Source organism: Telopea speciosissima, chromosome 1 (assembly GCF_018873765.1).
Source record: "Telopea speciosissima isolate NSW1024214 ecotype Mountain lineage chromosome 1, Tspe_v1, whole genome shotgun sequence".
Lineage (NCBI taxonomy): Eukaryota > Viridiplantae > Streptophyta > Magnoliopsida > Proteales > Proteaceae > Telopea > Telopea speciosissima.
In genome coordinates, this window is record NC_057916.1 from 13386597 (window position 1) to 13413771 (window position 27175).

The window sequence follows — 27175 nt, forward strand, 5'->3', positions numbered from 1 at the left end:
AGGGCCCAAACTATTACAGATAGGATTATTTGGTCTAATTTCGATCCTTGCTTATTTGTTCTAGTTGTTGCAAATGGCAAGAGTGTAATATTCTGTGATGATCAATAGATTATTCTTCTAACCCCTTCCTCCCACCCCCATCCCCCTCCCCCTCCCCCTCCCCCCCCCCCAAAAAGGAAAAAAAATTCTTGAATCGTAGGATAGTAGTATTTTCTCTTATCTCTCTTCACTTTACATGAAAATAAAGGATTTTAGTTCATGCTACCACACTAGTAGTAGTTGCCGACTATACCAATATTGATACCAATACATATCAATTGTATCAAGTTGATATGCAATGAAAACAACATTTTTTCAACAACAAAATGGATGTTAGTACCATATTGTATTGATATCAGTCATGATCAATACCGATACGAATCAATTGATATAGCCAACCTAATACCGATACTTAAAACAATGAATGAAATTATCTCATTCCCTTCTTATATACGAAATCGTTCCATTGCACCTTATTGGTGCACTCCTCTCTATATAACCTTATTACGATATTTATATGCTCTACTTTGTACTACTTTTATAAGCCTTAGTTACCTAAAGTGAAGTGAACACCATTTACATAAATGGTAATTTGCAATTACTGATAAAAAAAAGTGTAAGTTTGACTTTCTACATTGATGGTGTAGGAAACCGTATCCAAGAGTAACTGTGAGTCTACAAATGGCCATTATTAGGTTGGGATGATGGGTACTTTTTATGATGGAGAAGGGGTGAAATCCCAATCAGCTCAAGTAATCTGGTACTCCTCATCCTTGTATAATCCCACAAGCAATCTCCTGGGTTGTTACTCTCAACTAACGCACATAAGCAATGGACAAACTCCAAGAAAAGAATCTATGATTGGAATTTTAGCCCAATCGAGTCTAATCGGAAAAACCCGAAACTGAACCGGATTATTCATCCCGGGCTCAAGTCTGGTTCAAATACTATTCGGTCATTCCTGGTGCGAGTGTCCGACCGTCTAAGAACTTAATTAAATTACTGACATGCTACTGTTGTAGATAAATTTGATGAATTTCCGAGTGTAAGAAACAGACGCCTATATTAGCAATGTACAGACATGGAATCACTCTAGACCTTTATCATCAACCAATCCTTTGGCATTTGTCAAGTGCTCAATTCGTATATCATTAAAAATTCTATTCCTAGACTTTCATCAAAAACAAAAAGGTCCTATTCCTATACTATTATTTGGTAATTCAAGCCGTTGAAATTTTAAGTATTTAATTAATAGCCCATTTAGAAAATAAATGGCTTAGTAGCCCATTTAGAGCCCATTTATAAATGGGGCAATGCCTAGCCTATGAAGATCGATTACTAACATGTCAACCATGGTGCCGATGCAGCATCCTAAAGTGGAGAGACCAATTAGGCCCGACCGATGGACAACCTTAGCCTTGAATCCCTAGATGTACTTGGGTTCTGTCGTTTAGAGTGGAACAAAAGGCGAGGGCCATTGCAACACCCATTTGCTCTAGGTTTTTAAAAAATATATATATAACACACTCCATTTGTACTTTCAATGCTTGGTTCACTTCGCTTAAATACAAAAATGGACCAATACAGCCAAATGCGCTCCTATGCTTTTTTTGCTCAGGCAAAGTTGGGGTGGGGTTGGGGGGAGTAACCAGAATCACTCATGTTACCAAACATAACTGTGTCTATGCAAAGAACCTTCATTGAAGACAGAAGAATATTAATTAATAAAAAAAAAAATATCAATAATATCATGATTTCGTGGGCCAACATAGAAGTAAAATATGTAGTGCATGGACTTATTGCAAGCCATGCTTCAAACTACAATCCGTCAATCCTAATAAAAAATAGATTAAATTTCCCGTAAACAACGGTGAAGGAGGAATTTTTTCACTATTGGCCATCATTGTTCTTTGATGAGTGTTAGAGAGTAGTGAAAGATACTTTGGACCTTCAAAATATAAGGATCGTATTAATCGATGACCTTCGATTTGTGGATGAAACAGGTGAAGGAAAATTTTCCCTTAAACAATATATTGATTTAGTCAAAATAGATATTTATAAGCATTAAACAAATTTTATTTTTTTTTTAAAAAAAAAGGTGAACAAATAGCACCACACCCTGAAGAGGATGTGGAGGGTTTGAGAGGTATATATATTAACGGTTGGTACTATGGATCTTTGGTTACCACTGATTATAGATAGGATATTTCGATTGAAATATCGCCCGTCCCCCCTCATGTCCTCCGTTCTCGTAAGAAGCTCAAATGTCATGAACTCCAATTTTTATTTTTATTTATTTTAAATACATGTAAGAAACATTTCAGTTTTTAATTTTATTTTTAGATAATATGTTTGGATCTGGTTTCAGTTTTGGGTATCTTAATATAGGATCAATTCTAAAAGGACAAAGTTTTCCTCCATCTATAGAGGACGGTTCACCCACCATTTTAGGGTTCACAAATCCCTCATAAATTTTTAATATGTTTAAAAATACCCTCTCGATACCCATTCTCGTCCTCTCACATCTAATCACCATGGATGGAGGGAAACTCCATCCATTCTAAAAAACTTTTAGATGTAATCAAGTAAATGTGTAATATTTTTTCGGCTAAGAGATTTCCACTAATCGAAACTGAACCCATATCAGCCCAGACGAACATTGCCACCACTTCAATTACAACCAATCCTATGAGCAGGATTGATAAAGACAGACCAAGTTGAGTCATGACAAGAGGCAATGGGTAGCAATTTATTTTGAAAAAGATTAAGTATAAGAGAAAGCAATTCCCAGAATTACACATGCAAGCTATATGTGTTGAAGACTTTAATAAAGAGTAATGCTGGCCCAACCTAAAGTTAGCCTATCCTTGGATTTGAAATCCGAATCCAGTCTTGTAAGTAGATGGACATGCGGTTTGGCCCAGTGAAAGCTCTCTTATATTTTTGTAGAATTCATATATTGGGTGCAATTTGTTGTCACCAAAGTGGTCAATTAAAAAGTTGTAATTTTTTTTTAATTGCTCCTTATTTTATTTCAAAAGTCATTTAATGCAGTATAAGATCGTTGCTTAATCATATCACCAAACCATGTGAAACATAACCATTTAGGTAAGTTATCCTGGTCTCTTTAGAGTCATCGTAACATTTGAAAAAAGGTAAAAAATTGCTACTTAATCATGTAGTCTTGCATTAATGTGGGGGATCAATAAGAACATATGCAGAGGCATCATTATAGATGGAAATTTTGATTTTACATGGGACAGGATGGTAATTGGACAGACTACTATGTCTAGGTGCAGATCCATACGACTAGACAACATTCTTTTCCCAATTGAAGAATAATCATATAAGATTCAAGACGTAGACTAGTCGAAATCAAAAAGGATTAGTTCGAGAAGCTTTGATGAGATTCATTGCATAGGAATTCAAAGGTTTACTATCTTCTTATTCTTTTTTAAGGTTTTAAAAGTCTTTTAAGCTGTGTTGCCCGAGTCACCCATGAGCATGTGGGATTTGATTAGTATGCTCCGAGTTTCTACCAACTTCCCACGCCGACTTCTGCAGCTCTTCTAGAAGGCATTTTGTAACATTTCCGTATATATAGCATAGGACTAAAGTTCTTTAAACGAATTTTCTTTTTCTTGGACTAAGCAATGTTATTGACTGAACCATGTAAAGTTGTTTAATCAAGTATTATTTCCTATTTTGGTCACTATTATCTCTTCTTTATTAACCATGGTACCATGAACCCTATCAATAATTCAATACACATCTTTTACTTTGTTAGAAAAGAAAAAGAAAAAGAAAAAAAAAAAAAGTATACTGTCTGGCAGTAGAGGCTACATGGGCATGCGAGAGTCAATCAATGCCCTTTTATTGATTCAATCATAGGGGCAGAAAGGTCAATTTCAGAAAGAGGTGAGAGAGAAAAAGAGATGGCGCAGGCTAAGCATGACATATTATCTCAAGAAAAAATATATTTTTTATTAGGGGAAGAAATCATTCCCTGGTCATATAGCCACTGTGCCAACGTGAGGGTCAGGAAAACGTGCAGGATCACCAATATTAATGAGATTTTTTTTTATTTTTACAAGGGATGTGGTGGTAATTTTACACGCTCTTTTGTCTGAGCACAGATGCCACACAGCGAAGCAACGTTCTTTTTCCCATTTTATTATATGAAAAAGAAACTGAAAAACTCAATCTCACACCTTCACATACAAAGGAAGATGAAACCAACTTTCAACAGGATTGGTCTCGGCTGATTTTGATTCCATTAACTAGAATCGATCGGAATTGGCCTAAACCCTAAAAACCCTTCATGGATTGATCGATTTAGATCGACAACAGTCAACAATCAATATCAAGCTTAACCTCGGCCGATTTCGATTCAGACGATTTTTCTAAACCCTCACAAAAACGCAACAATAAATCCACAATCGTTGTACCCAAAAAAATTATTTAGGTGTGTAGTCTATGCCAGTATTATAAGTTTTGCAACATTTGAAAAATGGTATTGGTTACATGTTTGGACACAAGGATGTGACCCATTCACCCAATGTATATAGTTTTAAGATCTATTCACCAAATGTATATAGTTTTAAGATGGATGCACAATCATAAATCTAGAATTAATGAATTGGAAAGCCGACCAAAAATATTTATATGATTCTTTAGGTTAGCAGTATAAGTTTGGTGCATTTGAATAATTGTATCGGTTGGTCATATGTTTGGACACCCAGGATGTAAGCCTTTTACCAAAGTTATGTAAAATCATTATTTTAGTTTCTTTTAAAAATTAATAGAAATGGTTGAAAGCCTATTCTTTCTTTTTTTCCTTCCATTGGCTATATCCGGCATGTGCTCTGTTGCGGTAAGAAATCGTTCGACTGCTCTTCCAAAAATGACCTGCACAGAAGAACAATCTAGTAAGGGAGAGTCGGATTCGACAGGCAAGGGACTCTCTGATACCTTAATCAGACTCTTTCATAGTAGATAGACTGCTAGAGTGAAGAATGAATCGATCCCTTTACCTGGGTCATACTTGGATATTTATAGTCTGGAGTAGAGGTTGAGGCAATTATGGAGAGTCCCAATTTGGCTGGTGTTTTGATTTTGGTAAGAGATCCGGTGTGGATTCCTTTTTGGAATAAGATTCCCCTTTGGAAAGAATCTTTCTTTAATTAGATCACGACGTTGGGCCGCTTACTTATCGGGCAAGTGACTAGGTTTGCTGAGTTGGCGGCCCGCGTATCTAGGTGCAAGATTAGTTGGTAGTTAAGTCGACGATCAAGTCGATTTGTCGTCACCTGGGGCTGGAGGCCGACATGTGAGGGTCAGCTCGAATGTTTTGGAGGGCGATCCTTGTGGAAAGTCTGGATGCTCAGATCCTCGCTCTTAGCATTCTGAGTGATCTAGGAGGTCGACCTCACGGTTCGGCCTCGATGGATGGTGAAGTCTAATTGTTTGGTGTTCGACCTGTAAGGTCAGGTTATACTTTGCCGCTTCCTTTCTGATCTTGGTCCATCCTGCCTCGTTCCTCTACGCCACAAGCCATGCAATGTGAGCCGACCCTCAAGGTCGGGAATTAAAATCATTTGCAGTACCCGGTGGGGGTGGCGGTGCACATCCAACGGCACAGCAGAAGCCATGTGTGCCACGTGGCCTCTGCTATGCCATCGGATGTGCACCGCTGCCCCGCCGATACTACAGAGGATCTTGGTCCCAAGATCGGGTCATCCCTGTCGATCCTTATACCGTGGTCGATCTGTTCGTCGAATCGACTCTATGATCGAGGCAATATGGGATTAAGCGATCCCTTTGCCACGTGTCCTCACCTGATTGATGTGTGACAATTTGATTTATCAAATGCTCAAATTAAGTAGCTATGTTGTCGACATTCACATCATGTAGTGTGAATATTTCCATCTTTATTTTTTTAATGCCGAAATTTTATTGAATATAAAGGAGATTTAAAAAAGAATATGTTCATGAGTCTATATTTATTATAATTTGAGTTTATTAAGTAACCATGCGCTGCTTGCACGATGTGGCAAACACAACTTTTCTCTGAAGAAGTTAGACAGCTGGTACAAGGAGACGTGTTCAGTGCTGGACAGGCCAAATAATTGAGACCAAACAGTTTTTTTTTTCCCCCCCGATTTTTGTGAAAGACCAATAGAATGATCAAATCATAAACCCATACGGCAAAAATTGTTGTTGTCGGTGCCAAAAACCTTTGTCCGTCGGAGAAAAAAAGTATATCAACGCCAGAAAATGGTATCCAATAGCGATAAAATATTTGAAGATGAGAATAATGAAAAAGGAAAAACATCTTCACGTTGTTAGTTTATATTAATATTTTATACGTCAAGTCAATAGTGAGTACACAATTTAATGATATTGTCCCCATATATACCATGGTTTTAAAAATTATAATTGTATTGGTTGGATTCAAATTGATCAATCCTGATCCAGATACTCTAAAACAGTCAATTCTAGGGTTTTAGAGTTCATTCAGATCTTCAAAGCCTGATTTCAATATTCAAATTCTTATTTTTAATTTTTAAAATCCGATAAGAGATCTTAGATCGAATCGATATTGATATACCGAATATCTATTGATACGAAGTATTCCAACGATCCAAATTGAGATTAGATTCGACCCTTGATTTAGAGCTTAAAATATTAATTTAGTACATTCGAATCAACATCTATCAAAATTCTTCCCCTCCTCTAAATTATGTGTGATTCTAAAATAAAGGGGGCCCTGTGTAATCCCTCTGCCTATAAGATTCCATTTATTAAGAATCCAAAATAATGCTTTTTATTTGTTTGGCCGTGAGCCCTTGGAAGTGGATTTGTTAAGGAGCAGAGAAACCTTAGAAAAGATCTGGTCCAAACATCGAACAGTGCAATCATCGAAGACTGTTAGGTTTTCTTGTACATTACAAGACAAAAATGTCCATCCACATCGGGTGGTGAGCGTTATTTTCAGCTTCTAGTCAGTCTTTTTCTAATCGATCCTTTACGTGCAAAAGGAAAAAGAATAATACCCTCAAAATCCCAAAGAGTCAAAGAGAAGGAAATATCACAGAGGAGAGAGAGAGAAAAGAATATAACCAACATATCCTTTCATTCGCGGAATAATGCCTTTAGGGCAGACCTTGCTTCCACGTTATTAGCTCCAAGAGCAAATTTGTAATGAAAATCCTCACAGTGTAACATCTATGCTCTTCCCTCTATTCACCATCCATCTTATCTAAGGAGATCTGATTCATTTACTCATTTGGTTGAGAAGCATTTTTGACCGTCAGATCGGTATCTATTATGTGGGCTCACACACGCTATAACATAACTCTCGTTGAAAGTTTAATCATGCTCACCTGGTCCACGCCGAGGCATGAATTCATGAAATGTAAGAGGCAGGGGAAGGAGAATGGGAGAACCCTTGCCGTTGGATCCACCAGGATGCATGACCGACATAACGGGTACGACCGTTAGGAGTTCTTGTGGGTTCCATTCCAGTCTTTGCGGCCCAATTACATCATCCCACGTTTATGACAGCTGAACTGGAATCACGTTAATATTAAGTTTCAGAATCTACGGAATCTACCGTGCCATTCTGAAGAAGTAGAAAACGACTTTAAACCGGAATAGGGAAAGAAGCGGGAAGACGCGGCACAGCTTTCTCTACTTAAGTGCGTTTCTTAGGATTTCGATCTCGCTTCTTCTTTTTCTATTGTTTCTCTCACTATCTTCTTTGAGTTTCCTTAATCAGAAATATTCCCATTCCCATTAGAGATTTGTCGGAATAACCAGAGACTTTCCTCTCTTTTCTGAGGTGTTGATTGATACAGGTATATTTCGGATTCACAAATGTTGCTGGTGATCATTTCTAGGGTTTCAGGTGTCTCTTTTGAGCTCTGATTCGTCGCTTTTGTGTTGTTTTAACTTGACTTTGTGAATCCATTTGAGCTGGTTGTTTCGTCTATGGATCTGATTGCTCTGTTTTGTGTGAATGATGCAATGTTTTATCTCTTAAATTTTGTGTTCGATGCTACTATTTCTTGTTTCAATGTTCTTTTTTTCATCTTTTCCCCTTTTTGTTTTTCAGAATCGTCGTTAAGGCCGTAAACACTGCAGTTTCAAGCCATTTGTTATGTTTTTTTCTCATGGGGTTAGTTACTAAAGCAGATAGGCAGTTCTCGCACTTGGCATGCGTTTTGCATTTTACTTCCTTGGATCTACGATCTAAAACTTAATTGCATCTTATCTGATATCCAGCGCAGATTCTTTTTTCCTCCAAAGTAGAAACAGATAGCGAGTAAACTGCATAGGTCGGGTCTTACTCTTACCTTAGTATCATGGAACTAGGCGGCTAGGCCAGGGGTAGGCCAGCTTTCTTACGTAAAAGAGAAAAGAAACTAAAGTTTAATAGCGTGTTCTCTCTTTTGTTGGCTTGGTTTGAAGTCTCTAAATTTCCACTCCGTCCATGGTGATATTATTTCATTTTGAAAATATACTACCGTTCAATCATCGTTTTTGTTTTGTGTGCCTAGTTTGATATTTAAGTATTGCTGAACATCTGATGCTCAAGCATTCAGTATTCATGGCTGATTTGTGTCAGTTGCTATTTGTCTAGTAGATCTAAGAGTACACAGAGAGAGAGCTCACATTTTTACCCCTAAATTACTGTTTCAGATATTGAAGTCACATATTGGATATGCCTGTAACTATTGCAGCTCAAAAAGAGATGCAGGAGATCCATTAGCTAAACTCCCTAGCTGTTGCTTAGATGACATATGGAAACAAGGGTATGGAAATGTTACAATGACCAAAGAAGCTGGGCCAAGACATTTTAACAAGATTTCTAATCATGGAATCATCAGAACTCCATGGCTGAGTTCATAGACTTCCTTCCCTGGGGGCTCTTGGAATACCATGAGCTACTAGTAGTGAGTGATTTCAGGAGAGTACCTATTTTTAGTGGATAATGCACTAATGAATCATGTTGTTCTACAAGTTGATCTTAATGTCTTACAAAGATACCCATAATTTTATAGAGCCTTCTCCACTACAGAGATCTGAATTGTGCCAATTTAGCTTAATTCAACTCATCAGAGCCTTATCGTACTACTTCGGGCTTGCTATAAGAGTTGTATTTTGCAACTCTGCTCTATGAGGGCCATATCTTCTGTTAACCTATGAGAACTCAGTGTATTTTTTACGACTTCAACCGAAGTCCATATTTTTTTTGGCCGCCATCATCCTTTTTACACCACTAACTTGCAAAATATACTCCTCTTCTATAGTACATCTCCTTTGCACTTTGTTTGACCATCTTAATGGACTTTTTCCCTCTTCTTGTCTCCTACCAAAATTACCTGTAATGCATTCATCTCCTGCTCTTCCTGGTCATGCATCTCCTTCTTCATCTTAGCTGCACTCAATGTTATCTTGCATTGTTGGTCTTGTAGCTGTCCTATACTCTTAATTTATTTAGTCATCGATTCTAATACCAGTCGCTCAACACTATAGAAGCATCCTTTCACTCCATTCACTCATCTTTCGTTCTGTGGAAACATCACATTCAATTCCCTCTTTTACTGATGATTGCACTGAGAATTTAGAAGTGGTTACATGGGGTATTTTTGTCCCATCAGTCTTAGCCACTCCATTTTTATCTATATTTGGAATTGTAAGGTGATGAACATTCAAAACTCTTTTCAACTTCCACATATGTTTTTTAAATGTTAGATTCCCGAGCCATCACATGCCTTTAATGGACTTGTGGCTAACAAATCCATCCCATCTGTAAAGAACAAAAGGTAACAACTAATCGCTATGATGTCAGCTGACACTGCTTGTTGATTTGAACTAAAACTACATGTTGATCGCTACAGCACAGATATGTATGTTTTTGAATTCTTCAACATTGAGACAAAACTGAAATGAAGTTAGCTGACATTGCTTGAAACTATTGCTTGTTTTAGTTCTGTAATCACTTGTACACCCACTTGAATCCTTGAATGAGTCATGCCACTCTCTTTTCTCCACCAGGACAGTTTGAGTGGTGGTAAGCACTGAATGTAGTTTTCGTTACTGTAATGATTTCTCTTTAGTGGCAGACAATTGACGTAAAGAACTTGTATTAACCTCCTTAGAAGCTTGTGGTCTATGTTTCTTTCCTGTCCTTTGTGATTTCTAAATCAATGGTGCTTTTTATTTATAATTTCTACTCCTGATGGTTATATTATTTGCTGCTTTTGGGAATCTAATGGAATCTCTTTTCTTTTTCTTTTTTTTGCATATCTTGATGGAATCACTTGCCACTCATGGCCTAATAAATTACTGTTTTAAGATTTTCTGGTGAACAACCTTTGATGTATCATTGTGTGCATTTTCAGCTTGCAGCTATGACTCCACCTATTGAGACTCCAAATGAAGCTTCTACCTTGAAACAATCAGCACATCCACCTCTAAATGAAAGAATACTTTCATCCTTGTCACGGAGATCGGTTGCAGCTCACCCTTGGCATGATCTTGAGATAGGTATTGAAATATTTATGTGAACCGTGTTACTTGTTGGACTTGCTTATGAATTAGTTCTTGATAACCTTTTTTATTATTACAAATATTGTGCACTTTCAAGCAACCAGATATTGGATATTTATTGGTAAAATCTTTCAAACTTCTTGCAACGTAATGACAGAATCTGTTCTTCAATTTGTATTTCTGGATGCAGGACCTGGAGCTCCTGTGGTTTTCAACTGTGTAAGAATTCTAAACTTTATGGTTCAAAAAGCGGGTAAAAGTTGTGCGCAACACCAGCTCAAAAATAAAATTGCACACCCCCTCACATATCACTGTTCATGTGAGGGGTGATATTTCATAAATGTCCCTCCCCCTATTGTCATATTCCAAAGGGGGTTTCATTCGCCTGAAACTGCACTTGGGCAGTGTAGGGAACCCCCTCCTTCAAAAAGCACTTGGTATGCATATACATATAATTTTTAAATAAATGGTTAAAGAATGCAGTCCTCTGCTGTATGTCATATTATAATTGGCTTTTTAGTGGTTGAGCTGGAACTCTTTTACATTGGATACCTTTGAAGCTGAGATGCCGGATTAAGCTCATTTTGGTGGTGCTTGGATAAAAAATTTCTGCTTTAGAAGTAGAATTTGTTTTTGGATCTGGAAATAACATTTGCATACCAAAGGAAACTAAAATAAGAAAGTAAGAATTATATCAAAAAGCCAAAAAAAAATTGAAAATTTACCTTTCTTTTGAATTTTGAAAGCAGAGAATTATTCTGAAAACAGAAAATGTCTTTGACTAAAAGGATTCAACTATATTCTCTAAATTCCAAACCCTAGGTCCTCTTAAACAGCCTGTGTGTGTGCAGATGTTTGGCTTATTAACGAATACAATTTTTTCAGAATTGAGAAGTTAACATTAAAATTCAGCGGCCATGTTGGATCTTGATATATGAAATCAAAAGGGAGGTCATGAAGCTTAAGGTCTTTGATTTCATGAAAGAAGAGAATGATTTTCCAACTGTCAATAATCTTTCTTTCAGGGGAAGTTTGTTGCCAACAGTCTAACTGCACCTTCGAATGTGAAATTTTCCTGGCAGCAGCCTCCTTGAGACTCATCAAGGTCCCAGTGATCTCTAAAATAGACATGGTTTCAATGGGGCAAGTGCTTGGCATCACCATGAGAGGCTGACGTACATGGCAGAATTTTTCCAAACATGGCTACCTGTTTTCAAATAAAAATAAGAAAAATGAAAAATAGAAACTGTTATCTTTTTGTTGTCATAAATCAAAAGGCAGAAATGCAGCATGTTGTTTCTTAGGTTTTAACAATATATTGCTAATTCCTGCAGGTTGTGGAGATAGGAAAAGGGAGTAAGGTCAAATATGAACTGGATAAGAAAACTGGACTCATCATGGTATCATGAAAACCTATTGTTGTCACTTCGTATTTAATCTCTCCTATTCATAGAAGCTTATTAGCTGGCACTTTATATGCAGGTTGACCGCGTACTGTATTCATCAGTTGTGTACCCCCACAACTATGGATTCATCCCACGTACTCTCTGTGAGGATAGTGACCCAATGGATGTTCTCATCATCATGCAGGTATCCTATTCATATTTCCGTCTCAAATTGCTGATTTACATTATTATATACACCATTGACATGTAGATAATGCACAGTAGCTGGCCTTAGAGGCATGTGGTGTTGCTAACTACCCTTTTTTGTGTGTATTTTCCCAACTCATTTCATTTCAATCTTTGCCAAATTGATTTGTGGGCCATGCTTCAGTAATCTCAAGGGGCATCTGTTTGCCTCTGAAAATTTTATATTGCTTCACTTCAAACCAGATGGGGTCTTAGTGATGATAGGTTCCAAGATATGGTCTAATATAGGGGAAAGGAATTTGAAGAAATTTTATCTTCTTGCTCAGATTTGTTGAGGCCAGCAGTCATAAACTTCATATGCCCCCTCATAAGAAATGAAGTTTAAAATGTATCACAACAAGATTTGAAGAAACCTATAAAATACCCATCTGTTTTGGGCCACTCATGTTTTCCCACAGCATCAGTTGCCTTTTCATCCTTACTCCAAAAAAAAAAAAAAAAAGTCTCTCTAGCTAGTCCCTAGTGTTGTCAGAGTTATGAATGAGGTGCAGGTGATGTAGATTTCGTTAGAAGTGTTGTGGTTCTGACTGTAAACGCTTTCTAACCCTGCTACGGGTACGAGCAACCTCTCCTCAATTTTCTAGATGCTGCAACAGTCAATAAAGCATGCCTAGAACACTATCTTCCAAGTTCATCACATACGTCCCAAGGTCCAAGGGACCCAGCAGCATAATTAACAATACTGCCACTCAAATCACCTCTGTCACTAAGTATATCTATGCATATTAATATATGCCATTTAGGTTTTTGTTTGAATGCGTTTCATTCTCCATTTTACTCAGCATTTCTTTCATAAGAACTATCTTCTCTTTTGGGGCCAATCTTCTCACATTTAGGACATTAGGACTGTACTCATTTCTACCTATTAGAAATCCTCAATTCTCAATTGTTTGGGAAACATTTCCCAATGGCTACATGTGGTTTGCATAAAATTCTAATTTTTCTTCAGCACGTACACTGGGGTGGGGGGGGGGGGGGGTTGGTTCTTTTTATCTTTATGGTTCTATTGTTTTTGTTAGCACTAAGGTTCAGGTAGGTTTTAAACTTTTAATATCTGCATTTGGAAGTGTATAAGCGTTCCTATGTGCCTATTTTAATTCTTTGCTGCCTAGATAAATTTCATAGCTACAACTTGGGTTCAATGGTTCTTCATTTCGTTGCAAACATTTACAGGAACCAGTTCTTCCTGGATGCTTTCTTCGAGCTAAAGCCATAGGCCTCATGCCTATGATTGATCAGGTATAGGTTTCCCCTCGGCAAACATGGTTTTTTGGGCTTCAATATTAACTTTCAAGTAAACTGACACCAACAAGTACAGGGAGAGAAAGATGACAAAATAATTGCTGTTTGTGCTGATGATCCTGAGTACCGTCACTACACTGATATCAAGGAGCTCCCACCTCATCGATTGGCTGAAATCAGGCGTTTTTTTGAAGACTGTATCCTTAGTACATCTTTGATTATATATTAGTCATGGATGGTAGACCTTTATCTCTGTATGTAAGCAAAGGATAAAGTAAATTTTGCATGTTTCTTCTTAACAAATGGGAATCAGACAAGAAAAATGAAAACAAGGAAGTTGCAGTGGATGAGTTTCTGCCTGCCACGGCTGCTTATGAAGCTATCAAGCATTCCATGTAAGGACTCTCTTCCGTAGCTCATTGTTGTGCATGTATATTACAAACATGCACTAACAGGATAATGAGTTCATTGAATGGACTCTTCCATGTTCTCCTTGAATTCTGCCTCTTTAAGTCATTGCCAAAGAATATGAGACCTTAAATACCATCTATAATCATAATTATAATAAAAAATGAGAATCATGAATTCTAATAGATGGTCTATAAATTTTAACATTTGCTTGTGATTTACTGATCATTGAAGGTTGTGTTTGGCGCGTTGGTCAAGTGCTCACTTGCTGAACGCTTGGTCACAGGTTCATGTCCTGGAAACAGCCTCTCTGGAAACAGGGGTAAGGCTGTGCACATTAGACCCTCCCCACACCCTGCTAAACGCGGGAGCCTTGTGCACTGGGTACGACCTTTTTTTTTTTGGACGTGGGTGAATAATGAGAGCACAGGATCATTTAATCAAAAAGCATTTTTGAGCTATGCTTTTATTTAATGGACTGCATGACTGGAAAACATATAGATAATCTACAATTTGATATATCTTCATGGTTTGACTAGTAAATTGACTAAAATTAGCTCTGAATTTACATGATCTCGTCTGGTAGTGATCGTCTCTGATTTCACGTACTTACTATTTTTGTTTCTATTGTTTCTAAGGAATCTGTATGCGTCCTACATCGTGGAGAACCTGAGGAGATAGGATGGTTGGCAGGGATTGTTGATTCTGAAGTTCTTTGTCCTGGTACTCATAGTATGTTCTTGTGAAATAATTTCTATACCTTGTATTCGCACCGTTTGGTGTAACAAAACATGTGCTTATATTATTTTCTATGAGGAATGGTCTTTTACCACTCTTCTATTCATTTTGTGTATTTTTCCATACATTTCGATTTCAGAAGAGGAAAAGAAGTGTAAAAGTAGTACTGTATGTTGTCATAGCAGTGGAAAATTCGTGGCTTTTTTTTTTCTTTTCTTTTGGTCTAGTTGGACCAGAACTTGTGATTTTTGTCACCTTCCATTAATTGGTCTTCTGATACAATTGTCGGACTGAGTTTTCCTTCACCCACACTGAAGAGGAATCTCTTTCAGCCAATGGCCACCATTGCACTTGGATAAGACTGGGAACAGTGAAGGGCACTTTTGAATTTCTGCATATTTCCCTTCATTCAGCTACACAGAGCCAGGAGAGACACAATACAATCAAAATATTAACTGTATCTGGTTAGTGGGGAACACCTAACATTGATGAGATTACTGGAAAGGCATAACAATGAGGAAGCCCTCGTTGTATAGTATTGCCGGACTTTCCTTAATGCAAGTCACCTGATAAAACACATTTGGCGTTTTGTATGATTCTACCCTTATTATTTGTGATAGATCAGAGGGCAAACGTTGTCCTCGAGTTCATCACAATTCGTTAGACCATCAAAGGTGGGGAAAAAAAAAAGGGATGAAAAGAAAGCGGCTTTGCTTTTAAGTTCCCAGCTTTCCGCACTTGCAAAAGAAGCTGGGGGAAGCTGGGAACTTCAAGTAAGGGTGTCAAACAAGATGTTTCTTGATAATCAGGACAGGTCCTTATTGATTTTGGTTTTGAGGGATCAATCTCAGAATCGACCTATTTATTAAAGTTAACGATCTCAAAATTAAGATTCAGTTTTGTTTAATAATGGGACGATCTAGTTTCAGTTTCTTAACGGTCCAAGTATTCAAAGTTTCAAACACTCAAATAACTCTAAAATTCCTACATATACAAATAAGGATCCTTCTAGTCGTTACTATGAAGGGTGAAGTTTCACTGTTTTTTATTTATCCTTACAAGTTATAGTTTGTTGAGTTAGAATGAAAGGGTAATCTTGTTAATTCAATTTAAATAAAATCAATGTTGCAAAACATGATGTCAAGTGTATGACAATAAATAAAAAATGAATAATAAGATAGTAAATACAAATTCATATTGGCTTCCCCTTCTTGAAGCCTTACTAGCTTCCATTACTTGATCTGAGTGATGATCTAGTGAGCACCTTCCTCACAATGGGAGCTTGCTCAACCAATGTGAAGAGCACAGATGGAATTATCAAATACAGCCAAAACCTAAATTTCCAAGTGAAGAGTGAAGGGCCTACGCATCATCTGTGTACCCACTTTCTTAAATGCGCACTAGTCAAAAGTTGCCAAAATGTATTGGAATTGGAATATTTTTTAATTTTTTTGGTACGATATTGGAATTGAAAATTAGTAACATGGAAATGGGTAAAGCCATTGCAAATTGCCAAAAATCTATTCGACAGAGAGAGATGGTTTAATTGGTGAGTGTCGACCATGTGCAACTGTAGAGAAGCCAAGTATCATGCAACCCATCTTTTAATAATATAATCAAGATCAAGGATTTTACAAATAGGAATCAGAGATCAGGTGCATTGTTCAATTAGAATCAAAGATTGAAGCGGATTCAGATCGGTCCCAACCAATTCTAATTCTCCAATCAGATCATGAATCAGAATCGATCAGGATCTGTGAAAACATACCTTAACTCTAGTTTATCAGTTGAAATCGGGATCGAACGCTTCTATCCTGATTTCTTAAAATTTTGGTTTTTTTTTTTTATAGATTAAAATTTTGGTTAGGAGTCGGGCAGAATTCTATCCTAATTCTTGAAACCCTAATTAGGAATCAGCGTATGATACTTTTTTTTTTTCCGGGTAGAATCAACATGTGAGACTTGACTAAACACTAATGTTTTTTTTTTGTTTTTTTTTGTATAGGTCTTCCTCCTACTCTATTCTACTATATAAGGGTGTCAATCGATTCGATTTAAGAAATAAAATATAGAAACTAAAATCGAACCAAATTGAGAATAGGAATACATTTTCAAAACTAAAATTGAATCGATTCTATTCGGTTCGATTGCGGTTTTGTATTCAGCTTCTTAGTGGGTTTTAATTTAGTTTCATATTCAATTTAAGTCCTATTTTAATGTTTTTGCCAACATTTTTACATCTTCACCAATAAAAAACCCCTTATTTTTTACAATCAACCAAACTTTTTTCAAAACACTATAATAGAAAAGAATTTATCATCTATATTTGATTAAAAATTTTAAAAAGAATATAATTTTATACGATTCCTTATTTGATTTGAAAATAAATAATTTCAATTTGATTTAAAAGTTTTAGACATCGAAACCGAAATGAACATCAAAAAGATTTCAACTTTGGAAATCAAAACCAAACCGATTTTCTTCAATTCGATTTTAAATGACTAATTTCGATTTTAATTCTCAATTGACACCCTTGTATGGGAGGAACGAAGATGTGAACCAAAAGACTTGAACTCAAGACCTCCAAGACTGTCCTAGACCTACCAATGGGTTTCCATACACACCACATACTACTACTTCACACTAATGGGGTTAAAAAGTCAGGTTACACAAACTTTCTATGTGTTAAAGAGTAGAGTCCTAGACAAGGCAAATTAAGACAGGGTTTCAGTAAATAAGAAGAGTTCTCCAAGTTTTAAACTCAAACAGAAAAGATCCAGTAAAGTAGAAAAAGGAAGATACCAAATTTGGGAAGATTCCAAAATTGCCAAGTGTACTTTCAACAAAAAAAAAAAAATTAATTATCAGAAAAAGGCAATGGAAAGGATGGAAAGATAGATAGATAGGGAGTGGGCATTACTGGGCAAAGAGTAAAAGAAAGAAAGTTCTATTCAGAAGCATATACTGAGAAGATCCTTCCCCATCTCTCCTTCAAAATCCAAACCCCACTTCCCTTCTACTCCAAACCCCTTCACCATCCTTTCTATCTCTGGCTCTCTCTGAGCTCGATTTCTTGTCTATGGTGGAATTGGAAGCCCACACCCTCCTTCATTCAAGTCGGTATCTCTTCGGCGGTGTCATAAATGGACTCCGGAGCTTCGAGTGACGATGGCAGCGGTGGTGACGAAGACGATTGGATTACTACTTCTCCATTCTCTTAAGCTGTGATATTTGTATACCATTAGGGCAACTTACAATCCTTTGGCATTTTTCTCTAATTTTCTCTCTCTCTCCCAATCTCAAGACTCAGAGAACTCTGAGATTGGTTCTCTTTCATCTATAGATCATTTCCCAGTTGAAGCTTTGTCATGATCTTATATATATACCCAAAAAAAACAATAAAAATTATGTAACATTTTGTTCTAAGTTCTGAATTGTTGATGTGTTTTGATCCTATTTTGAAGTACTTACAGTCACCATTGCGCGCTTCTGAGGGCTCTTCGCTCATAAAAGGCTATATTCAGTGCACAAGGCTCCCGCGTTTAGAAAGGTCTGAAAAAATCCAATGTACGCAATCTTACCCTCTTGCTTCCAAAGAAACTCTTCTCTCATAATCCCATATTAATATCTGAACGGAAATAAAAGCCCACGGCCCATCAGCGGTGGCAAATCCAGGCAGGCCCCAGCCCAACTACGTCTTGATTTTTAGACTCATATTAATGCATGCGCCATACAGTGCAGTCCACAAAATTATAGGCTGGGCCAACTTCAAAGCGATCTTAGAAGTCAATTTTCAACTTGAAACACAATGCGTTTATGGTTTTATATTAAATTATATCAATGCCATTTCATTATTATATTTGAATCAAGTGACATTCATATGCAAGGTTCATGCTTAGTTTCAAATAAGGGTTTCAATTTGGGATCAGAACCGGGAGTCGTCTCAGAACTATCCCTTTAAAATCTTGTATCAGATTGTCCCATTAATAAATGAGATGATATTGGAGTTTAATTTTTATATCGAATAATAAATGGGATAGGATTGTTGTGGGATGGGATTCCTAACGGTGTCAATATCAAAATACCTCTTAGGTACCGAATGGAATCAAAACTGCCAATACAATTTCAAAGGGTATATTTCATGTTCTTGCATTTAAGTTTTATGGCTTTAGTTTGATGTATTTGATACTAAAACCATATATGGATATGTGTTTATTTTGTCATTGTTAATTCTTAGTTGTCATAAGACAAAAAAAAAATCTTAGGTGTCATTTTGAGAAACTTACATGTGAATATGTGATCTTAGAAGTTTGAAGAGGTAAAACCATGATATTCGTATTCTAAGTTACATACCTTCGATTTCATGACAGTGAAAAGATTCACAACAATAATAATGGAACCATCTTATCAGTGATCATTAAAGTTCACCCTTTTGGTAGTGCCTCCTAGAACCAATACCATCGTGTCCCGTCAATAGTACGTTGGGAATATGACTAGGACCTCTAAGTTTGGCCTTATTAACTAAATAGGATGGTTCTAGGATTGACACTTTTGGTACTAGTATGGACTCGTCCTGAAAATCGAGAACTGTCTCAATTGACACGCTTAGTTTCGAAGCATTGGAAAGCCATAAAATATGGCAGTAAAAAATTAAAATAAAATTTTATTTGACATGTGATTGGATGATACTCATCATTCGTCCCCACAGTTTTAGGAATTGGCTACATGTATTGGTTGATGTTGATTCGATACTGTTCTGGATCAACTGATGATCTAGACAGACAGATTTACTCCTGGTTCAATTTAAAGTATATATATATTTTTTTCTTTTTTACCCTTGGTCGGTACTGATCCACCGATACGAGATTGCTCTTAGATCATGATTAGGGACTACCAATACCGATATGAAATCAGGCGATTCCCCGGATCCGCAACCGATTCCTAAAACCATGCTCTTCCAAAAAATCCAATCCTCAAATCACCATGTGTTAAGAGAAACTAGCTAGGTCCAAATAACTTTTAATTGATGTGTTAATTAATCATGGCTGGATCATTATCCTCTCAGGTTCCTGCTCGGTACAGTTGTCCGGTTCCTCTCATAGGGGGCCAGAAATGAAGACCTAACCCCCTGCCCGAACACACTGCCCGAGTGAGATTAAGTTGTCATTTCCGCCCCCTATGAGAGGAACCAGACAACCGTACCGGGCAGCGAACCTGAGAGGAAAAAAATTCCTATCGATACAAACTCCCAGAATGGTCGGCCAATCGACTAAGATGGATTGATATTATATACCAAGGTGGACTGAACTGGGTTGGCTATAAACCATACAATAGATGGGTTTGCTCAATATTAACCGAGGTGGCACAAGGTGGACAAATTTAATGGAGGTCCCTATTTATCCTGTAGAGAAAGAAGGACTGCTTCACCATCCCTGAATCGATGGAAATTTTTTTTTTTACCTAAATCCACTAAGATAAAAAAAAATATTACAAAACAAGTAAGTTTGACTTACTTTTCTTGTAATATTAACTTGCTTTTTATTATTAAGAGCTCTCGCTTATCAATATTCTTGCCTCCTTTCTAGCTGGAGAACACGAAATCTTTGCAAATCGGTAAAATTTACATCTCTTTTTTGGTAGAAGAGGTTTAAAAGATCACAACGTGTCATATGCCAAGAGGTTAATTCCTCTCAAGATTTAAGTTTTTGTTAATTCAGTTTAAGTTAATAGGCCAATTTACTTGTTCTTGTTAGTTCTGTTTAATTGAAAAGCCACGAGAGATACAGTAGGACCACTTATTAGTTGACTCTACTTTCTATAAATTATGAATGCTTTTCTTCTTCTTCATTCTCAAAGTTAATAAGAAGAAAGCAAGAGCTTCTTCTTAATTAATTGATTTCAAAGTTTATAAGAAGCAAGAAGAGAAAATATGAGGGTCTCCATTATTTTAATTTTTAGTATTTTCTTTCTTCTTGAATCAGCTACTACTCTGGCTCATGGTGTAAAAACTTTAACTACTCATGAATCCCCATCTTCGTTTCATAGATCAGTTGGATCTCATAACACCACAACTACTCATAGAACAGATGGATCTGATAATGAAAGAAAGGTTTTTTTTCTTCTTGATATTCTTTTTTAGTATCATTTAATTTCCTTATTTTTGTATGATTTTTCATTGGTGATTGGTAGAATATATATATATATATATATATATATGCAGTTGGATTTATTGTTAATTCTTCCTCATTTCATGAACAGACATATATTGTATACATGGGAGATGCACCGGAGACCGGAATTCCTGCTGTGGATGATCATCACAATCTCCTTATTAATGCGATTGGAGAGTAAGTGTCGGTAGCATTTGGTATGCATTAATATAAGTCAATTTCGCATTCCTGGATGATAACAATAGTTGTTTTTATTGCCTAATAATACAAAATCGACCTAGAATGCATATCATGCAAGTTAACCTTATTGTCTTCATTGTTATAATGTTGTTTACCTTTGTTAGCGAGCAAATTGCGAGAGAATCAAGAATACATAGCTACGGGAAGAGCTTCAATGCGTTCGCCGCAATGTTATTGCCTCATGAAGCAGAGCAATTGAAGGGTACCTAGAATATGTCTGAGTTGTTTTAAATCATATCATGAAGGGTTTATTTTGTTAATTAGTTTTATTGTGTTAAATTAATGTTTGAATTTTGAATGCTTAATGTATATTTATTAACTCTGTAAATTGCAGACAAGGAGGGGGTAGTGTCTGTGTTTCTAAGCAAAATAAAGAAACTTCACACCACAAGTTCCTGGGACTTTATAGGGATGCCTATGACTGTGAAGAGGAACCATTTGAGGGAGAGTAATGTCATTGTGGGTATATTAGATTCAGGTACTAATTAAGCTTAATTAATCCTTTATAAATTTCAAATTATTAAATTTTATTAAAAAGTTCCCCTCTTTTTAATTCATATATATATTTTTTAGGAATTTATATGCAGTCTGAGAGTTTCAATGATGAAGGTTTTGGACCTCCCCCAACAAAATGGAAGGGTAAATGCCAAACAGGACCTAATTTCCCTGGCTGCAACAAGTACTCTTTCTCTCTCTTTCTCTCTCTTTCAATTTGTTACCCTAATGCAAATTAAAGACCTAAATCCAACCCTAATTAAGACTATTAATTAATTACTTTGTAATATAATGTGAGCAGTAAGGTGATAGGTGCAAGGTACTATAACCTAGACCCAACATTGAACATAACAGATCCATTATCACCAGAAGATAGAAATGGTCACGGGACACATACGGCGTCGACGGTGGCCGGAAACCCGATCTCCGGTGCCAATTACTATGGGATGGCTGAAGGGATAGCAAGAGGGGGTGTACCATCAGCACGTCTTGCCATTTACAAGGTGTGCTGGGGTGAATTATGCTCTGATCTGGAAATCTTAGCTGCGTTGGATGATGCCATTGATGATGGGGTGGACGTGATCTCTATGTCCCTTGGTGGACAACCTGACTTATATTACAAAGATGCAATTGCCATTGGTACCTTCCATGCGATGAGAAAGGGAATCTTCACTGCTTGTTCAGCTGGAAATGAGGGACCCGATGAAATGTCTGTCACTAATGCTGCTCCTTGGATCATGACCGTTGCTGCTAACACCATTGATCGTCGCTTCAAGACTTATATGAAGTTGGGCAATGGTTTGATGGCCTCCGTAAGCCTCCCTCTCTTTCCCTCTCTCTTGCAAGTGTTTGTTAATTTAATTTATGGTTTTGATTAATTTGAATTTGAATTTTATGATTGCAGGGATATATTTCAATTAATACATTTTCACCAGAAAAGACATCTTACCCTCTAATCAGTGGAACCCTTGCGAGGAATGCCAGTTTTCATGATAAATATTTAAACGCAAGGTAAAACTGAATAATATTCAAGCGAACATACCTTAAGCATGGCTGGATGTTCCATGTGCCCAATGGGGTTCGATCTAGTGTATGGGTAATTCGGCTCTCCTTCAGTCGTGGTAGGAGCTGGAGGATGCAGTCCAGTCAAAACAAGGGTGTTTGGGTCATTTCACAGGCGGGCCTCCTGTGAAATGACTAAACGCCCCTGTTTTGGTTGGGTTGGATCCTCCAGCTCCCGCCACAGCTGGAGGGGGGAGTCAGATCTATGTATGGACGCTAGATTGGGCCAGCCTAGTATGGGATAGGTTAAAGGCTTAATTGATTTAACGTGTTCCATCAGCTTTAGAGCTTTTGACATATCGGTCAAGTATATAACATTTGGTATTAGAGCCAGGCACCACGTCACGGGTTCGAGTCACAAAAAGGGCTACTTGGAGTAGAGTGAAAGCTATCAAGAAAAGGCTATCTGCTGTCAGGTAGAATCCTTCGACAACGGCTGCAGAAGCGTAGTGGTTTGTTATGTGCCTAATGGGGCTCGATCTAGTGTATGGGCGCTAGATTGGACCAGCCTAGCTAGTATGGGATGGGTTAAAGGGCTTAATTGATTTAACACGTTCCATCAGCTCTGGAGCTTTTGACGTATCGGTCAAATACTTAACACTGGATTAATTATTTCTTCCAATATGTATATATAGGTTTTGTGATGTTGGAACATTGGATGCAAGCAAGGTGAAGGGAAAGATTGTGTATTGCTACATGGCTGATCCATACTCTGTATCAGGATTGCACACTGCTGGATTCATCAACGCAGCAGTTTCCAACGATACACTTATCGACACTGCTTATGACTTTGCTACACCGACAGTCTATGTTGATGCAAATCTTGATGCCCTGATTGATCGATACATTAACACTACCAGGTATATATATTGATCGACCAATATTGCCTTCATTCCTCATCACTTAACCAAATTCTCACCCCTTTACCCTTTGGAGTTAACTTCTTGCAGAAACCCACTTGCCGTTATATACAAGAGTTATGTACAAAGACAACCTGCATCTCCATTTTTAGCTTCCTTCTCATCTCGTGGACCTGATACGATCTCTAGAAGTCTCCTCAAGGTAACACACACACACATTCTCTCTCCAATTCGATTTCTCTACTTCCGCCTGTCCCTACTGCCATGTGCACCCCACACACAAACAAGGCAGAATGTGCCGCCTTACCCCTTCCTGGGCGGGGGTAAAGTGATACTTTCCACCGCGCTTGTGTGTGGGGGCGCATGGCAGTACCGGCGGGCAGGCGAAAATAGAGGAGTCAGATCCCTCTCTCTCTCTTTCAAAGAATAATAAAGAAATGGTTCATTATTGATGTAAGTTTTGATGTATGTAGCCGGATATAAGTGCACCAGGGGTGGACATACTAGCTTCATGGACTATGTTAGCTACTCCAACAGGTTCTGACGATGATAAACGCCATTACCATTATAACATAATATCTGGTACATCAATGTCTTGCCCTCATGTTGCTGCTGTTGCTACATATATCAAGACCTTCCGTCCTCACTGGTCACCGGCCGCAATCAAGTCCGCCCTCATTACCACCGGTGAGTTTGTGCATTTACCAATTCTTATTCATGCGCATGTCTTAACCCTACAAGAAATGTCTGGTTAAGAACAATTTAGCCCAGTGGGCGAGCCTTGGCACAACGGTTAAGTTGTCCTATTACAACCATGAAAATAGATACCTCAAATTCATTAAATGGAAAAAAATTTGCCGCTACCCAGGTTGGAATTTTTATCCTCTCAAGTGTGGTGCACCGCCCAATGCACCTTTAAAGTGCATCAGATGATGTACCTCACTGGATCGTGATCTTCTACGGCGCCCTACCCGTAGCGGCCTGTGCAGCCCAGACAGAGTGCCGCATGTAATGTCCGCCTTATCCCTGCCTTAGCGCCTTGCCTGAGCAGGGGTAAGGCGGACATTGTGCGCGGTACTCTGTCTGGACTGCACAGGCCGCTACGGGCAAGGCGCCGTAGAAGATCTGTATTGGTACCTCACTTGTGCACCTTTAAAAATCCAATGCACCGCACTTGAGAGGATGAAAATCCCCTAGGGCTCGTGCACGACCCCACAACACACACGAACCGGGAGATACTGGGGGCCCCATGTTCACTAGGGAGTTTCCTCTCAGGCGGGTGGCCCCAAGGAGGAGGCATTGTCGAACTCAGGACCTTCAGCTTCCTTAGGCCTTGTCCCTTGCCAACTGTGCTGTCCCTTGGGGTTAAAATTCCCTAAATTGAAAGAATGTTCCTGCTACCTGGGCTCTTGCAACCAAAGAAATCGAATAATTCACTTCCCCTTTGGGTTCACAAATACCCTCTTAGGTTTTAGTATTCCCAAAATACCCTTTTAGATTTCATTTCTTTGGCTGTGAACAGGGTAGCAGGAACATTTCTGAAACCCAGATGACAGCAAAATTTCATTCCAAATTAATAATGTATTTTTAAAAAAATTGTTGGTCTTCAGTGTCTAATGACAACTCTTTTATCATTATTTAATTTGCAGCAAGAGAAATGAATCCAAGTCCTCAGGGGGGCTTACTTCATCTTGATGGTTTGGGTTATGGGGCAGGTCAGATTGACCCAGTACGAGCGGTTCAGCCTGGTTTGATCTACGACCTTGACCTAAATTCCTATATAAGCTACTTATGCAAGGAAGGCTACAATGAGACAACCCTTGGTTTGCTCTCTGGGACCAAAGACTTGTCATGCAAAGGGAAAATTGAAGAGGGTTATGATGGGCTTAACTATCCTTCCATGAATCTCAACCTTGAGAACAATAAGCATATTTCAGCTGTGTTTAAAAGAACAGTGACCAATGTAGGGTTTCCTAATTCAGTGTATAAGGCAACAGTGAAGACACCACCTGGTCTCAATGTCAAAGTGATCCCAAACACTTTGATCTTCAAATCTCTTCAGGAGAAGAAAACCTTCAAGGTTGTGATGAAGGGAGCTGTTCTTAAGGGTAATGACACAAGAGTTTTGGAGGCATCACTGGAGTGGAATGATAAATGGCACAAGGTCAGAAGTCCCATTTTGGTTTATAGGCCTGATGCTAAATATTGGGGGTAATAAAGGAAAAAAAAGATAGCAATTCTAAAAATTAATTAAAGGAAAGCTCCCAAATCCATTATTAGTTTGATTTTTATTTTCATTCTTTATTAGGGGTAAGTAAAAGCTTTAAATCTCTCATTTTTTGCTTTCATCAACCATTCTATATAGTGTTTCTTTTTCTCCATTTATACAACTTCTTCTATCCATTTTGATAAAAATCATATATTGCTCCAAAAATTTAGAACTGATTAGTCCTAGGATACAGCCTAATGCCTATTTTCATAGAATAGAGGAATGATTTGGCCATTCTAACTGTTCAAAGGCACTAATAACAGGCCAGTTTCAATTGGAGAATGGATGCAGCATGAAACTATTTCTTAAAGTAATGTTTCTTCCTAGCTAGCTTGTAGTTTCTCTTTGAAAATAAAAATACAAATTTACACTAATTTAGCCAAAAAAAAAGCTAAATATATACTTAGATATATGTTCATCACCCAATCTCCCCTCTTCGACATCTCCATTCAAGACTGCCTATTGGTTCTAAAATGGATTTTAAAATAAAAAGATTCAAAATATCTCTCTTTTCTTTTTGGGTTTGGTTATTGTCTCCCACTAGGGTAGAGATTGGTTTATATGTTATGGTTGGAGTTGTCAATGGAAAAAATGCTACACTACCCTTTTTCACTCTCAATGTTCGAAGAGGTATTTCTAAAAGTTGGTTAACTTTTTGGGATTGGTGTGTGATTTGTGTGATTACACTTTCATCCAAAAAAAATGTTCGAAGAGGTATACTTGTATACCTAAAGGCGCAAGGCGTGTCTTGTACCTCTACGTATGTGAACGGGAGAGGTGTCTTCACTAGATGTGTTTATCCCTTCTATAAATAAAGGACTATCACTTTCTTTTAATTGTTGCTTATCTTATTCCAAGTTCTTTAAGTTAAGGGTATAAAAGAGTTTTAAAAAATAATTTAAAAGTGACTTGTTATTTCATTATCAAAAAGTTGTTATTGTCTTGCAAAATTTTCGAATACACATGTGAAATGATAGAGTTTAGCTTTATTGGGGGGGAGGGGGGGGGGGAAACATGTTATACTACAAGCATAAAAAAGTATGGTTGCAAATTATTTGAAACCTTAAACGGTATCACTAAGAAAACCCTATAATTAAAAGGGGTAGTCAACCTCCACTGAGTCAATATGTGCTCCTTTCTCTTCTCAAAGTAGTGTGTGTATGTGTGATGTACATGCGTACACTTCTCTCTATGTCTGAGCGTGTGCATGTATGTGTGTGTGTCTCCAGTAGACATGTTTATCCCCTCTAAATAAATGAAGTGAAACATGGATATTTGAACCCCCAAAATTTGTTGATACTGTAGAATATATTGCTTAGTCATACTAAAATTTGGTATGAAAATAAGTTCATTTTCCTTTAATATAGAAGATTTTGTTTCAATTGAGTGAGATCGACAATAGAAACAACTCTTGTTGACCAATACAGCCCCTGATTTTCATAG

At 37.5% G+C, this 27175-nt stretch overlaps 2 protein-coding genes across 5 annotated transcripts; both read left to right on the plus strand.

The window, feature by feature from the left end:
- Positions 1 to 2036: 2036 nt before the first annotated feature.
- On the plus strand, positions 2037 to 14694 carry LOC122667148 (soluble inorganic pyrophosphatase 4). Of its 4 annotated transcripts, none has more exons than XM_043863371.1 (9): positions 2037 to 2042; positions 10449 to 10593; positions 10787 to 10815; positions 11931 to 11996; positions 12079 to 12186; positions 13422 to 13487; positions 13567 to 13687; positions 13804 to 13885; positions 14537 to 14694. In XM_043863371.1, the coding sequence occupies exons 2-9, from the start codon at positions 10458 to 10460 to the stop codon at positions 14577 to 14579; spliced, it is 651 nt and encodes a 216-aa protein (XP_043719306.1). In that variant the 5' UTR covers positions 2037 to 2042; positions 10449 to 10457; the 3' UTR covers positions 14580 to 14694. The 4 variants fall into 4 exon arrangements, with proteins under 4 accessions (XP_043719306.1, XP_043719297.1, XP_043719314.1 ...); XM_043863362.1 differs by lacking the exon at positions 2037 to 2042 and adding an exon at positions 7658 to 7898; XM_043863379.1 differs by lacking the exon at positions 2037 to 2042 and adding an exon at positions 8048 to 8069 and having other exon boundaries at positions 10510 to 10593.
- A 5276-nt stretch (positions 14695 to 19970) lies between these two features.
- LOC122660535 (subtilisin-like protease SBT4.15) lies at positions 19971 to 25678 on the plus strand. Its single transcript, XM_043855929.1, has 12 exons — positions 19971 to 19974; positions 20618 to 20745; positions 20895 to 20983; positions 21151 to 21248; positions 21381 to 21524; positions 21620 to 21725; positions 21843 to 22353; positions 22446 to 22552; positions 23239 to 23463; positions 23554 to 23665; positions 23937 to 24154; positions 25132 to 25678. The coding sequence occupies exons 1-12, from the start codon at positions 19971 to 19973 to the stop codon at positions 25676 to 25678; spliced, it is 2289 nt and encodes a 762-aa protein (XP_043711864.1).
- The last annotated feature ends 1497 nt before the right edge of the window (positions 25679 to 27175 follow it).

Excerpts from the sequence above, each read along its gene's own strand:
- LOC122667148 (XM_043863371.1), top strand. The coding sequence starts at position 10,458 with ATGACTCCACCTATTGAGACTCCAAATGAAGCTTCTACCTTGAAACAA. Across the intron at positions 10,816-11,930 it reads CTCCTGTGGTTTTCAACTGT|GTTGTGGAGATAGGAAAAGG; the intron begins GTAAGAATTCTA and ends TAATTCCTGCAG. Across the intron at positions 11,997-12,078 it reads AGAAAACTGGACTCATCATG|GTTGACCGCGTACTGTATTC; the intron begins GTATCATGAAAA and ends CTTTATATGCAG.
- LOC122660535 (XM_043855929.1), top strand. Across the intron at positions 20,746-20,894 it reads GATCTGATAATGAAAGAAAG|ACATATATTGTATACATGGG; the intron begins GTTTTTTTTCTT and ends TTTCATGAACAG. Across the intron at positions 24,155-25,131 it reads GCCCTCATTACCACCGGTGA|TCCTCAGGGGGGCTTACTTC; the intron begins GTTTGTGCATTT and ends AATGAATCCAAG.